At 41.0% G+C, this 16,254-nt stretch overlaps 1 protein-coding gene across 1 annotated transcript in view; it reads right to left on the reverse strand.

Annotated features, from left to right (window-relative positions):
* Positions 1–306: 306 nt before the first annotated feature.
* cicb (capicua transcriptional repressor b) overlaps positions 307–16,254 on the reverse strand; it is a 45,232-nt gene continuing 29,284 nt past the window's right edge. Inside the window, exons 8-21 of the mRNA XM_008431312.3 lie at positions 16,004–16,182; positions 15,659–15,797; positions 14,533–14,630; positions 13,439–14,438; positions 13,220–13,359; positions 12,923–13,080; positions 9,106–9,296; positions 5,999–6,451; positions 5,565–5,917; positions 5,248–5,405; positions 4,999–5,150; positions 4,777–4,911; positions 3,003–3,134; positions 307–2,217 (exon numbers count right to left, since the gene is read on the reverse strand). Of these exons, the coding sequence (XP_008429534.2) occupies positions 1,928–2,217; positions 3,003–3,134; positions 4,777–4,911; positions 4,999–5,150; positions 5,248–5,405; positions 5,565–5,917; positions 5,999–6,451; positions 9,106–9,296; positions 12,923–13,080; positions 13,220–13,359; positions 13,439–14,438; positions 14,533–14,630; positions 15,659–15,797; positions 16,004–16,182 (3,578 nt within the window). The 3' untranslated portion in view covers positions 307–1,927. The remainder of the gene's footprint in view (positions 2,218–3,002; positions 3,135–4,776; positions 4,912–4,998; positions 5,151–5,247; positions 5,406–5,564; positions 5,918–5,998; positions 6,452–9,105; positions 9,297–12,922; positions 13,081–13,219; positions 13,360–13,438; positions 14,439–14,532; positions 14,631–15,658; positions 15,798–16,003; positions 16,183–16,254) is intronic.

Genomic DNA, 16,254 nt, shown 5'->3' on the forward strand with positions numbered 1-16,254 from the left:
TGGAGCAACTCCTAAATGTCGGAGGACACCCGCCATTCAGGTGTGGCGTTTGACACTGTTGCTCTACAAAGACCGACGATGTGTTTACCAGGGATACCGCTTGTTTGGTGAACTTACACTAGTTGGCCAGTAGGTGGTAGAGTGTGGAATAACGCATCAGAGCTCAAAGAAGACGCTTCTGTGCAAACACACCTTTAACACCCATCCAGATTCAGACCTTAAATCAGTCAATAATTAAAGATAGAAATTTAAATCTAATTTATACTTATACATTTCTCTCAGGGTAACAGAATCAGAATCAAAACACAACATTAATAGTCATATTTATTTTTTTTGCCATTTAATGTTTTTTCTTCAGTAATGATAAAAGTCAACATATGCTCAATGACAGATTGTTTTTCCATATCAATAATGAGTCTACTGACTCTACAGTAATTATTTACAACACGACCAAGTCTTGCACAAAGACACAACCAGTATTATGTCCTACCAGCTCTCTTTGATTTGTTCCCTCCCTTCACTTCCTCCAGTTTTTCTTCCTCCGCCCTTCTAGAAAGGAGGTCAGGAGAGAGCAATAAAGTGACAAAAGGAGGAAGGAGGGGAGGACAGAGGCGGAGGAAGAAGTTTTAAGTGTTGAGACTATAGAAACCTAGCGAGGGTAGTAAGAGGCATACGGGGTCTTCTAAAAACAGACGACTTATTACTGTTGAAATGACATAAAAAGATCCACGCTGTGTTTGTATTCCTGTTTGAAATGAATAAAAAGAATTGCACCGCAGGTCCTTGCTGAGGTGAGAGGCCAGTCAAGGGAAGACTACAATGGAGGAACTGTACAGGCGTGGAGCAGCATGTCTCACCTGCCTCAAAAACTGTTAAATAAAAAAAAAGTTAAACCGAAGAGAAGATAAAAGTTAACGTCAGCAGAAACTAAAGAAAATTCTGCCAGAGAGAAAAGAAAACACGAATACGGAGAAGAGAATGATTCACTTAAATGATATGAGGAGTAATAACCGTAAGAATAGTACAACAACAAACTGAGTATGACGATGTTAAATACAAAACAAAATATAAAAAGAGAAGTAAATAAACTGCTTGGCAACAGAGGATTAAGGAACTTTTCCGCTCGACCTCTATATGTGCCTCTATATGGGCAGGATGTGCCCGCCGGTGACTCCTGACTTTTTCCTCCTTCCTTCAAGTCAAACGAACGAGAGGCACAGGAATGCTCACTTCCCAACTACTGGCGTGTGTTAACGGGTCAGTCCTGGCTGGCCAGGTATCTGCAGGAATGATGGCACTGCCAGAAAGTCCACGTTTAGTTTCTGATTATCTTCGAGTCACTCCTGGTAAAACCTCCTCTGAAGGCCCACGGGTGAGGAAGTGATCTCTCGAGGTCCACTGCGAGCGATCGCATCGTTTCCGGCTGCCGAGGGCCCAGCCCCCGAACGTCAGCAGAAACAAACCACAAACTCAGAACAGTCAAGTTTACATACAGGCTGCTTCTCACGCACTGCCTCCATTCCTCTAAAAGGATTAAAAACAGAACAAATATCAAAACATGGATCAACTACCTCTTTTAAAATTGCTAACCGTTCACCGTTTGTCTATCTGAAGCGGGAACCGTTTCATCTTCAAGGCAAATGAGTGCAGCTGTACATGATGGTCCTTCGATCACTGGCATCAATCTTCCTTTGAGGTGGTCGATACAGAGTGCTGATTCAAGTCTGGGAATGAACAGTTTGTGTATGTGGTACTGGTACTTCCTGTGCCACTTGTTTTTAAAGTGTTTATGTTTTCGGTGTGACAGGGACACAAAAAAAACAAAACTTTTTTTTTTTTAAATGTCCAAATACTGCAAACAAATCCTAACTGGATACGGATAAATGTGGAAGAATGTGAGCAGAGAAGTTACTGACTGGTCAACCACTCATCTAGAAGAGTCCTGTGACTCACGAAGCTCCTCTGGACTCACGTCTGCTCCCTGTTCCACATCCTCATCCTGCAGGTCTCCACCGCCTTTGCCAGCCCCCTCCCCCACCTGGGAGCCGGATGGTCCAGGAGCCGACGCAGCGGACTCTGATGGCCCTAAAATGGAGGCGTCAGAGGGCGTCGCTGTCTGCATGATCTTCTGCCGCACCTCCCTGATCTTCAGCTGCAGACACACCTTGGAGGGGAAAATGTCGGAGTATCTCGTCTGGAATGCTGCAGTGGCCTGAGCTGCAAGCAGGAGATCAACGCTCGTCAGGGTTTGAACACTTTTCAAGTATTTTCAAGGTGAGTTTTCAAACCTTTCCAGCACCAAACTTTGGAGATAAAAACAATACAATTGAACTAAAAAAAAGGCTGTATTCTATATTCTACTAAAATATAATAAAATTTTATGTTTTGAAATGTCTTTCACACACCCTGTATACCGGACTAGTCTAAGAACAAAACATTATTTTAACAAAAATATGCCCCATTTTCAGTTACATTGTTTAACATAAAATATAAGAAGCCTTTATTCAACTAAACAGATCAACATTAGGCATAATACATATTACATTGAAACAATCCAACCAAATTGTGTAAAGGTAAATGGCCTTTCTACTCACATAACTGTAAATACTGACACAAAATGAGAAAAAAAACGTTTCACTTTTTTTTTTACGTTTTCTGACATTTATCAAATAGAAGTCCGTTTGGTAATTCTAACCAACTTAATAAAAAACTAAAAACGTTTCAGTAACTCCACACAGTGGGGAAAAAAATGTCTGTTTTATTATTATGTTGTGAAAACATCTGATTTAGTCAAATGTTTTGTTCCACTTGATTACGAAACTGTTCAGTGTGATCATCAAGCACTTTCAAGGACTTTGCACAAAAATGAAGCATTTCCAAACCTTGAAAACATTTAATTAAAAATCAAGAACTTTCAAGAATTTCAAGCAAGTGTATGAACTCTGGCTTGTAGTTACAAACTAATTCTTTAGATTATTGTTGATACTTGTGTGTAGGCGTACCTGACGGAAAGAAGCCCTGCTCCTGGAACAGCTGCATGACCAGCGCCCTCCTCTGGTCAAGAGTTCGTCGCAGGGACGAATACGGCACCTTTTCAAACTCCAGTTCTGCCAGAATGTCCTCTCCGTCTGTGGCTGGACAACCAACGGACACAGAGATTCAAACCTAAGGAAACTTGTTTGAATTCAATGCTCTGAGTTTGGGCTTAAAGATAAAGGCAGCGGAGCTTTTTAAAAGGCTAAAGTTAAAAGTCTCCCAAGACAATTGAGATCTGCTCAGGATTTTATAAGTTGTATTATAAATAACATCTCAAAAATGCAGCTTTCAACAGCTTTTACTCACTGAGTTATCATTTTTAAACACTGTAATTAGCTCCTTATATTTTATGTTAGAGCCACTGTTAACTTTTGTGCTATATTTTAGGGTTGGAACTAACAGTTATTTTAGTTATCGATTAATCCATCGACAATTTTTTTACGATTGATCAATAGTTAGATAGCAAAAGTTGATTAATGGAAGATTTACTGATCTTTTAGTTGTTTTGTTTTTTTAGAGAATTTGAACCACTCAAACTTTGCCACTTGAGTTTTGGATAAAACATATTTACAAAGTCTTTTTATTATTGTTTGATCTTAAATGCAAACGGTTATATTTTTGTATAATTAATGTTCCGAATATGTCGTTTTTTTATTCAACAAACTGCCTTTTTCGAGTGTTTATACTCCAGTTAACAATCTGCTACTAAATTAGTCGACAATTGATTTAATAATGGATTCATCACAATTAAGCCGGTTAATCATTTCAACCCTCCGATATTTACATAGAACATATGAAATTGTTTTAAATGTGCATCAAATACAGAAATGAACCCCACGGAGAAGGTTTGTTGGCCAACTAATTCAAATCTGACTCAGCTGTTTCGATAAATATTCTTAACAATCAGATTCAAGCTGACAGGAATTAGCTCCTTAGCTTCCTGTTGAGATCTTTTCAACTAAATCTTCGTCTTTTCTTGGTCCAAAGATCTCGTCAGGCTGCTAGCGAACACCTGCATGTTATCATCTTGTTCTGCGTGTAATCCAGCAGTTTTTATTCCATTTAAGTAAAGAACGTTTCCCTCAAGCTTTTATTAACTACATGTTCTCCGAGTTACAAAGCAACACAATGCTGGAGCACGCTTCTGATTCAGAACTGTGTTAAAGGGAAAATTCACTCCATTTTTAGCATCTTGGTTCAAATCCATTTCAAAATCTAGTGAAAACAATTTAAGAAAACAGTGATAAAAGTGTTTACTGTGTGGCACAAGGGAGAAATGTACTGGGTATGATCATCATTAAGCAAATGTTGATTATTTAAAGCGCAGATTGTAATACATTTATTCAGTTTGTAAAAAAAAAAAAAAAAGAATAAAGCAAAATAATGTAACAGTGCTTTCTTTGGAACCAGATTCAGGTCGAGAATCGCATTATAGATTGAAAACCTTGGCTTAGAGGGTTTATGTTTAAGGTCTGAAAATGTAAATAAAATTTTTTTTCTTATCAAGATGTCGAAAATTATTGGTTCAAACTCCAGATCTTTTAAGACCGTGTTGGAAGCTAAACAAGGATAAACTTTAATGTCAAAAAAGCAAAAATAACCTAATTAAAAACATAAATGAAAAGTTTCAGCTGGTGGCAACAAGTATATATTTTTTATTCAGTGCGATAAAATTAATTTATATTGCAATAACTAACAACAAAACGTATTCCCAGAAACTTTCCTGGACAAACCCACTACCTGCTCTGTCGAAGGTGAAGATGTCTCCTTCACATTTGGCAGCACTTTTAGGTGTGTTGGGTTCAGAGCTGCAGCTGGAACGCCGCCGGCTCTTCCTCTTTGGAGAGGCTTGCTCATCAGGTGCAGAGTCCAAATCTGAACGACAGCAGGAAACCTTTTGAGCAAACAAAGCTGAGTAATATTAACGTCCAGTAACACAAATATAAAAATCAGAAGGGAGACCTGTTGAGTTCTTCCTCTTGCGACGATAGCTGCCCAGGATGGCGCGAGGTGACGTGGCCAGACTCTGCAGGGTGGGTGACGGCAAAACCTCCTCGGGTCGAAACTCCGGCAGCTCGGCAAACCGCTCCTCGAAATATACTTCTGAGAGAACCCTGCCAGTCCAACAAACGCACACAAATATACAGTATATATACACAGTCCATCAATCGATAACCTGTACGCAGAATATTCACAGAGGTAATGACTCACTTGTCAACAGAGTCGAAGGTTTTCTTTAGTGGAGGTGGGCGGGCTTTGATCTTTTTGGGTGTAGGTCCGTCTTTGTCAGTCTGTGGAGGAGGCAAAGCAGGCTCTGTGGCTGTCGGAGGGGGGAGAGGGGAGGAGGGGAGAATCTCCTTCCACCCACCCTGTGAAAAGGTTCAAAACATACATCTTAAAAACTAACACAAAGGTGGCCTGGAAATGAAATCAGGCTGGACAATAAATTGTGCCAAAAATTATTACAATAAATAATAAAACTGCAACTGGAAGAAATTTTAATTTAGTGTTGGGGTGTCACGCTTCACCTCTTTGGTTGTTGTGCTTTCCCTGTTCCTTGGGTCAGAGGAGTCCACGGTGCTGGAACCCTCCAGTGGTCTGTCGGAGGATGGCGGCTCCTCGCTGGGATGTGCTGCCGGAGACCCCGTGTGCCCTGAAGGCTCAGGCTCAAAGGAGAAATGACTGTTGGCTGCTGCTGCTTCTCTCTCCCTCTCCTTCTCTCGCTCTCGTTCTCTCTCCCTCTCCTTCTCCCTCTCTTTGTCTCGTTCTCTGTCTTTCCCTCGGCCTCCTCCGTCGTAGCTGCCAACAGGAATGGTCGCCACCGTTGCTTTTACTTTCTGGGGGAGCCTGACTGGAAGATGTGGTAACTTGGGTGTACTGCCTGTAAACCACAAAAATGTAATTTTTTCCAAACAGATTCAAAACATCATTATTTAATCTGAAAAAGAACTGGCTGTCCTACCAGGTGCTTGGATCTGAAGTGGAGGACTGCTGGGTCTTCTGGATGCAGCTGAGCCACTAGGGGGTGCCGCCGAGCTGTTACTGTTGCAGCTTATGTTCTGCCTCTCCACCTGTCTGTCTGAATGTGCCAGGATGTCCACCTGCCTGTCGGGCTGCCTGTCACTCTGACGGTCGGCGGATCGGTCCGGGGGCAGGTGCCTGTCCGCCTGGCGGTCCAGGTGGGGCGGCGGATGGAGCTGCATGACAGTGGAGGGGGCAGTCGTGTGTTTCGGCAGGATGTGGGGAGAAGCGCTCGAAGGGTTAGAGACAGAGTAGACCACGCTGGGGGGCACTGGCGCCATAGAGACCACCCCTGTTGCCATGGTGACGCTTGGTGATGGAGGGTAAATGGCGGTGACTATGTGGCCCCCGGAACCTGAGGCAGGGGCGGAGGTGGAGGGCTGTGGGGTCTGAGCTGGGTAAGGAGGAGGGACATCAATTAGACTAATTTCACATTAAACACATCTAATTTATCTGTATACTAACAAAAAAACTTTGTTTTCTTTTATTTTAACTAATGGAAGTATTAATATCGTTGACTTTGGCCTAATTTATATGTACAGCTTTGCATATTTATCCTCCAAGTGATTTATTAAACACTGACAGGTCCAAACAATAAATCCAAGAGTTTTACCACAACTGTCTCATTTTTTAGTTCAATTAGAGCCAAAATTAATCTTGTCCAAACAATACAACTTCATTTTTATACAGCAAAATCAGCAGAGGTCTCAGTTCAGATGATACTAAAATATGATCTATTACTTCATCCATCCATCCATTTTCTTGCACCCTTGTCTCTTAGTGGGGTCGGGAGGGTTTGATCTATTGCTTGATATGATTTTATTGTTTGTTCAGACATTCACAGTGAGTTATGTCAGCATTCTTTCAGCTCAGGAAAAACAAGCCATGGAGGTTTTTGTTAAAGACATAGAGCTGATTTTATATTTCTGACTACAGTTCCTTTATTAGGTTTTCCACAACTTTGCATCAGAGGTAAAATGGGAGTATTGGTGCCTCCCTGCTTGTCTGGATAAGTGGCTGGAGAGCTGGGTCAGACTCTCTGGTACAGTACTTAAGCTAATCCGGTCTTACATAAAGAACTGAGGCTTCTTCATGTCAAAAGGTAACTTTTCATTAGAGTGGACAGAAGTCACATGTGGTGTACCCCAGGGACTCCTCTTATTTAATATCTACATGTTATTTAATATCTACATGTTCCTGATAACTCAGATTATAGAAAATAATAAGATTAGTTTCCATAACTACACAGATGATGCACAGCTCTTTATATTATAATGTCACCAGGTGACTAAGAACCCAAAAGAACCGATGCTTAAAACAAATCAATGTGTGGATGTGCCATAACTTTATCCAGCTGAACAGAAACAAAACTGAAGTTATTATCTTTTTACCTAAAGAGACAATGCACAGCTTCAGTTATTACAACCAGAAACCAGCAATCAGGCCCAAAATCTGTGTGTAGAGATGGACCCAGACCTGAACCTTCAGAGCCACATAAAGACAGTTAAAAAGTCAGCCTTCTATCATCTAAAGAATATTTCTTGGATTAAAGGACTAATGTCCCAACAAGACCTAGAGAAACTTATCCATGTATTTATCTTTAGTCACACCGAATTACTGCAACAGTGTCTTCACAGGTGTGCCTTAAAAAACAAGTCAGAAAGCTGAGGCTGAACCAGAATGCTGCTGCTCGCGTTCTCACTAAAACTAGGAAAGCAGAGAACGTAAACCCAATTTCTTAAGTCCTTACACTGGCTCCCTGCAGCTTAGAGAATAAACTCTAAATACAACTGCTAGTTTATAAATCACTGAACCACTTGGCATTAAAATACATTAAAGATCTGCTGTTGTATCAACCTTCAAGACCTCTCTGGTCTTCTGGTTCTCGTCTGCTCTGCATCCCAGAACCAAACAAAGAGAAGCAGCATTCAGCATCTATGCATCACAAATCTGGAGCAAACTTCCAGAAAACGGCAAAACTGCTGAAACACCGAGTTCCTTTAAATTGAGGCTGAAAACCCACCTGATAAGAGTTGCTTTTGATTAATAATAATTGGAACATCATTAATTTTAGTATGTGTTCCAACTTTTCATCACTTTTCATCCTTTTTTATGCCACTGAAACATATTTCTTCTGTTTGTTGTTTCATATATTCGCTATGTAAAGCACTCTTGACAAAACCTCGTTGCTGAAATGTGTTATGCAAATAAACTTATCAAGCAGTGTCATCTCTTTATTATTCGTATTTGTTTTGTCAGTTCAACTTATTTTTTTTGTATAGCTAGAAGTAATGCCATAATAATTTTAATACACTTGCAAAGAAAGAGCAACAGTAATAGCATCTTTACTCTCACATTTGTTAAGGAAGTGGTTGACCACTAATATTCATAAGAAAGGGAGGCATTTTCTGAGAAATGTAATTTTATGTTTTCATTAGCTCCAAGTTATATTCTAAATTAAAAGTAATAAACATAAAATATATCACCTTGTATTCATCACCATAAATACACGAGTTCACTTTTTGAATTGAAATACTAAAGATAAGCAACTTTTCAATGCTATTCTAATTTATTTAGATGCACCTAAAGTGGATAAAAAGAACAAAGATTGGGGTTTTATAAAGCAGAAGTATTTAGAAGCATACTACTTACTCATTATGCAGTGCACTAAACTAACATTGATGCAAAAGGAGGTATACATCAGTGATAGAACCACCAAACCAAGTGAAATTGGGCATAAAATAATTAAAACTTAATTTTTAGTGTAGTTTTAACCTCTCTTTTTCGAGGTTTGAAACACTGGCCTGTTAGTGTAGGCTTCTGTTGCCTTTGATTATTCAGAAAAGACACTTAAAATTCCTTTTTGGATCAAAAACAGCCCGCCGAGAAAATATGGTACAACTGGACTGCAGCTCAATCAGGTACAAAACACAAACCTTTTGTTAAGGTTCATGTTTGACATTCAAGTAAATTCTTCAGGTGACCTTTTCTCTCAAACACAGAAGTAGCAGAAAGGAACAAAAACTTTGACTTTATGTCTCCTCTAACCTGCAATCAGTGGCTGAACCAGTGTCTGTCCAGGTGGTGCAATGGCTGTAAACCCAAGGGTTGCTAAAGGCGAGGGAACATAAGCAGATCCAGGCACTGGCAGAGCTTGCTGGGTGGGAGAGGAGCCTGTTGTTGTGGAGACTAGAGGCAGAGTGGATGGGACCCCCGGGGTGGACTGGACATAGGTAATTCTGAACAGGAGGCACAAAAATAGATGAACAAAACGTAGGAATAACGACATCACCAGTGAGGTTAACACTGTAAATGTAAATAAGATCTAAAGAGAAGTGCAACGGTGGATGGCGTAATAGTAAAATAACAATGCAGAGCCAGAATGTAAGGAACAGAGACCTGATTAGAAAGGAAAGAGGAAGACAAAAAGAGAAGCGCTGCAGAGGGGGTCAGTCGATGAGTGCACACCACAGCAAGTAGCACTAGATGAGTAGTGCAGTGTGAGGAGCTGAGAGGTAGTGTGGGGGTGGGCAGGCAGAGGCAACTCAGGCCACCACCAGCATGACTAACGCATCCAGAATAGAGCTGCAGTCTTACTGCTGCACCCCGACAGGAATTTAGCCTCTTGCATTGTCTGCTCGGTAAAATCTATTAATTCCTTCAATGCAAACAGCACAACCAAAACGTATTCCACCTCAATTTATCACCTGGACCATGTTAAATAGACTGTGCTTTTATTTTTTCAGCAATGCCTCTTAAAGAGTAATCAGATATTTTATCATTCAAGTCCCCCCCCCGATATCACACAGAGGAGAAAGAGAAGTTCAGACACAGCAACTTTGTTTTAGAGAAAATATAATTGAATAATTGGTCTAAAACTATTAAGTCACCATTTTTCTGGCAAAACATTTGCAGGTTAATTCATTTATCTAACAAATTATTGATTATTAAATGATACAAAATAATATTTAGCAATGAAACCCTTAATGTAATTTGCCTTTTCTGGATTAGAAATTGTATTCAGGGCTGAAACAATTAATCAGATTAATGAATTGATTATTGAAAGAATTGTCAATTTAGAAATCGATTGCTCATTAACTGGAATGTAGGGACTCATAAAAGACCAACTGTTGAGAAACATCATAAGTCTTCTTTGTCTGTAAATATTGTCTACTATATAGATCCTATAGATCCAAACCCCTCAGATGGAAGTTTTAGCTTCACATGGTTGAAGTTCTGTAGAGAAACAGATTAGTCCTGCACTGTATTAATGTCAACTCAAGCAGAAAGCACTGGGTTTTTCCCATGTTGATGTTAGAGGTGATTTCTTTACCTGAAGAATGCGTCCCTTGCTACAAATGGTCAAGCGTACACTAACTGAATCCTGCGTTGTTTTATTTAAATTAAATAAAACTTTCAATTAAGTTTTATTTAATTAAAAAATAAAACCCCAATAAAACACGACTTTAAAAAGTAAACTCCATTATTGCATCATTTCATCCATCCATCCATTTTCTTGACACCCTTGTCCCTTAGTGGGGTCGGGAGGGTTGCTGGTGCCCATCTCCAGTTCACGTTCCGGGCGAGAGGCAGGGTCACCCTGGACAGGTCACTAGTCTGTCGCAGGGCAACACAGAGACACACAGGACAAACAACCATGCACACACACACTCACACCTAGGGACAATTTGGAGAGGCCAATTAACCTGACAGTCATGTTTTTGGACTGTGGGAGGAAACCGGAGTACCCGGAGAAAACCCACGCATGCACAGGGAGAACATGCAAACTCCAGGCAGAAAGACCGGGGCAGGGAATCAAACCCAGAACCTTCTTGCTGCAAGGCAACAGGTCTACCAACTGCGCCACTGTGCAGCCCGCATCATTTCATGTATTACTAATTAATGCCTAAATTAAAAATCTGCAGAATTTCTTTTTTATCCGATTAATCGTCAGAATAATCGACAGATTAATCAATAACTAAAATAATTGTTAGTTGCAGCCCTAGTAGTGATATTTAGAAGAAAGTTTTGACTTGGGCCAAGGACACCTGAAAATATTCCCACCAAAAATCCAGAAAAAGGCGCAAATGTCGATAAAGAATCATGATTCCTAATATCTGCAGCAGCTCAAGTCGAATGGCATATGGCTGTAAGCTGATGGCTGTGTCAAGCTTTGTTTATGCCTTCCCAGACATCTGATCGGTGACATTTATTGGGTTCATCCATCTCTCTCAAACATCGATCTGCAGTGCTCCATTTCATCTCTAAAATGACTGCTATAGAGCCAACCAGTAGGAGAACACTTGAAGGATTTTTTTTTGGCTCCTTGCAGATTTAATTACAAAGAACAGCAGCGGTTGGGGAAACAGTAGAAAAGAAAGAGATCATTGTGTTATTTGTAATGTATCCTGTTTATTTGGTTGTAAATCAGTTTACAGAGATAGAGGCACTTTTGATTTCACTTCATGAGCAGCAATTTGGAATCAGTTAACCCCGAAGGCTGAAATGAAAAGAAACTATCACTAAAATAGCTGAAATACACTGGACCATTGTAAGATATGAATAAGCTTTGATCTAAACCAGAGGTCTGCAGCTCCAGTCCTCGAGAGCCTGTCCTGAAACTTTAAGATGCTTCAGGTTTTGGAGCCTTTTTGTAAGGTTTCAAAACCTGCAGCCTCCAAAACCTGAGCCTTTTGGCTCAGGTTTCAGCAATAAACAAAGCTAAGACTCATTCCTCTGATTCAGGTGTGTTAGAGCCATAATGCATCCAGGAGTTGCAGGACAGGCTGCAGGAAGTGGAGACTTTTATCTAAACTGTTGTATTGTAATTGTTTGGGACTTGTTGTCCAGCAGGAAGGTGATAATTCACCTCTCTTTTGCAGCCTCCAACAAGCTTTCATTCAGAATTTTACTGCATTTACCTCCACCAGTCTTTCCATGAGTTTCTGCTGATCCCCACCATGACATCATGCTGTCATGGTGGTGACAGCATGATGCCGTCACCACCATGTTTTACTATGGGGTTCAGGGTGAAGTGTGAAATGCAGTGTTAGCTTTACAGGAACCACAGTGTTATATACGTAGCCACAAAATGCAATTCTGTCTCCTCTAAATAGCTAAGTGAGTGAAAATTGCTCTATAAGATGTTGAGATTATTATAACCTAGCCCTGCATTAAGCAACTTATCAGACTTGTCTGATGTGTTCCTTTATCTTTATCATAAAGTTTGTTCAGTAATGTTGTGCAACAAACCTCTGAGAGCTACATAGGACAGCTACACAAATACTGAAAATAAACGACTCACAAATGGACACCATTCATAAATTAAGTGCCTTCCAAAGGAAACTGGTTGAATTCAATTTTATTCATGGCCATCTGTGTAAGGGGGATGAATATGAATAAACTTTTAGATTTATGTCAAAAACTGCTAAATTATTTTCAAGCCACCACAAGATTACACCCCATTTTATCAAGCTCTATAATGTAGAATCATTAAAAAATATGTTAACATTTTTTAATTTGCAGACCCAATTTCACAATGAACTGCGTGGATAACAGAAATTCAATTTAACATGGGACTTTTTTCATTAGAAATTTTCTTCTTTAGTGTGATTATTGTCTGAACAGTTTTGTCATTCTGAGCAAAAGGAAAGAAATGGTTCAGCATATGAGTAGCATTATGAAGAAGCTGTTAAAAAAAGGCGAAAAAAACAAAAAAGAAAATGTTTGTTTTCAAACTATAACAGAAAGATGAAGCAATAAAATACTTAAACATTTTTTAAACAAGAAATCGGCTAAAAACTTTCATTATTGTTATAATATAATGTAATATTTACCAGGTGTATTAGAGTTTGTCATTGTTTACCTTGTAGGTGCAGGCGGCAGCAGCACCGCCTGGGAGGGGGCTGATCCTGGTGCCACCACTGCTGCTCCCACTGTTACTGGGAAGGGGCTGGCATGATGCACTGCTCCACCCTGAGACTGCTGGGACTGGACCACTGGCATGGAGGCAAGATGAATAATCTAGAAAAGAAAAAAAAAGAGAATCCATGACAAACAGCCAAACATGGATGATTTTCCATGTTGATGCTCCTAACGCAAAACAAGCAGAGTTGGGGAAAAAAGTTTCCATGTTATTCCCTCCTGTGAAGCGCTCCCTGACCTTGCTTCCGGACTGTGCACCATTCTGGACGGGAAGGGGTGGAGTGACAATGGGAATCTGCTGGGCAGGGGCTTGCGCAGTCCGAACTGTTGTCATGGGAACAAACATTTTACCCTGGAGCACCGGAGACTGGGTTTGCACTGACAGAGGAACAGATCACATCATTAGAAATCAAAGAGGAAAGGAAGGACATTGTGGGACTTGTGATTGACCTTTTACCTCTTGCTCCAGGGTTGACCACGCCCACTGCAGGGCTGGGAGCGTATCCAGTTTGCAGACCGGCCCCCTGCTGTTTCCCATTGGCCAGGGACACATGTGTTTGGGGAACTGTGGGTAGGTTGAAGATATTGGTTGGCTGGCTGAGATTCTGCGGTGGGCTCTTGGGGTTGTTGTTGGCAGGGAGGGTGGGCAGGATGTACTGAACCTGTGTGATGGCTTTACCCCCGGGGGGTGCTGCGGGGGATCCAGGGAGGAACTGGGGCTGGAGGAGGGGCAGGGGGCCGTTGGTTTGGCTGTGTGAAGCAGACAGGGCTGTGGAGGGAAGAGGCTGCTGATGGGACGGCTGAGGGTGAGGGGAGGGAGTGATGAGCTGGACAGCAGACTGAGCAGGCAGAGCCCCTCCTAACACTAAGTTAGTCACTACACCACCCGCACCTACAGGGTTTGGTGATGATGAAGTGTAGCACCCACCCCCTACGGCTGGAGGCCCAACTCCTCCTCCTGGACCAATCAGAATTTGGGGCTGCTGCTGGGGAGTGAGAGACTTCCTCTCTGGAGGATGCGGGCTTGACGATGGGCCGCTATCTCTGGGTTTGCTGGCGATTGGGAGCGGTGTGCTGATGACCGGACGCATCACGTTCGTCACTACGGTAGATGCGACCCTCACAGCGCCAATGCCCAGAGCCTGGCTCGCTCCTAGGGAACCTACTGATGAGGATGGAGGCCCTCCAGCTGGAGAAGTCGATTTGACTGGTTGAGCAGAAGAGATGGAGAGAGAAGAGGCCTGCATACAGCTGCCTCCCTCGCTCACTAAAGTGTCTTTACTCTCTCCATCACTTCTTTCCTTTCTTCTGTGGTCTGAAAACCCTCCCACTCCAGATCTGCCCTCATCATAACGTCTGCTGCTGGGAAAAGAGGACAGTGAGACACTCCTGCCATGAGGGGTATGGTGTGAGGAAGACGATGATGCAGTGGAACAGATGACGGGCGCAAATACTCTCTAAAAAAGTGAACAGAGAGGTGTTACAAAACAAACCAATCAATATGCAGCAGGAGACCTAAAAATATGAACAACGGGAACATTTGTGGCATACCTTCCGATCCCCTTCATCTCCTGAACCGTTCTCGCTATCGCTGTCGGTCACACGCTCCTTACACTTTAGGTCTATGGAGCTGCTGGGATAAGGGTCCTCTGTGGAAAAGCAAAATACGCTACAGCTACAGTTGGAATTCCTTACAATGTATAATATTTGTATATATCAAAATGCGGTGGAACTCAATTGAAATTTTTAATCAAGTCTTTTGCATGGTCTGTACTTAATCGTGTTTTAGTCAAAAACTACATATTGACAAAATATGTAGTTTTAAATTTTCTATTTAAAAACCCTTTGACAGCTAAATTATTGAAAAAAAATACACATATAAGCTCAACAACAAAGACATTTATTAACATGTTAAAGTCCCAGCCTTAGTATTAACCAATTATTATTTATGACTAAGTGTTTTATCCTTCAGTCAAAGCTAAAGATGCACCAAAAATAAAATCAGTAAGTGACAGAAATTGAACAATTTTAGGTTCTAACCAATAGCCAGTTGTTAAAAAGTCAAGAATACAATATTTTCTAAACAATGAAAGAAACTATCGCTTTTAAATATGTACGAGACATGTTAGTGGTTTTTTCAGCCTGTGAGAGTGAGACTTTTAGCGGATAACAGAAAGGCTGATTCTCTCAGAAATGCACACAAAAATGCAGTTTTAGTAATACTAGCCTTGCTAGTCGCTAATATAAGAAAGGCAAAGACAGTTTAAAATGTCGACTCAGTACTATTTTTTCTATGTATTAAAATAAAATAATCATAATTCACATCTTATATTTCTTCAAGATAAATCAGCTGCAACCATTATACACTAGTCAAAGCTTTACAAAAACTGGAAATCTGAAATTGGCCATAAAATCTCTTGATTTTCATCTCTACTTAGCATAAGCTGATGTTTACGGTCAAAATGAAATTATTATACAGCATCTGAGACTAAATTGAGAAAAAAACAAAAAAAAAACAGTAAACAGCTTGCATAAGTGACACATGTTTGACTTGATTGATAATCTCACTGGTTCTCCATGAGCTACAGAAGCTTTATGATGCAGGAAGTAGTGAACAGACACTCAGCCATCTCTAATCTAATGTGGCTTAATGAACAAAGCATGGCGGATTTCTCACCAATGACATCATCATCTCCTTCCTCTTCACAGATGACCATACGCTCTTCATCACTGGTCATGTCCTCACTGACCCCCCGTTGTGCCTGAGAGGGTGCGGAAGGATGGCTGGTGAACTGGCCACCGCTGTCCACACACATCTGGAGAGCATGAAGATGGAGTTAATGATGAAGTTATTTAAAATGCATGGTAGTCTATTGTAACAGCTGTGAATATTTGTTTTAATTAGCATGTTCTGGAAAGCAAAACTTGACAAAGATGGTATTTAACTTGGAAAACAAAAATCTTTGTCATAAAGACATTAAAAAAAATAAAAAGGACGATCCTAGCAGTTGTCCTTCGTTACCTGGGCCAGCTCTGCCAGAGCTTGAGTGTTCCCCCTGTCTCCCCTCTCCAGGCTGTGTACGGCACTCTGGGAAAAGGCTCTGGGCCGGGTAAGCTGACCCACATGCCCCTCTCCTGCGCTCCTCTCTGATACACCCACCAGACCTGGACCCACACCCTTCAGCTCCACAGAATGGGGCTCTACAAAAAACAAATTCAACTGTTGACAACTGGCATGAAAACTGAGCTACTTATACATTAATGATAAGTAAG

Source organism: Poecilia reticulata, chromosome 16, assembly GCF_904066995.2.
Source record: "Poecilia reticulata chromosome 16, P_reticulata-male-v2, whole genome shotgun sequence".
Taxonomy (NCBI): domain Eukaryota; kingdom Metazoa; phylum Chordata; class Actinopteri; order Cyprinodontiformes; family Poeciliidae; genus Poecilia; species Poecilia reticulata.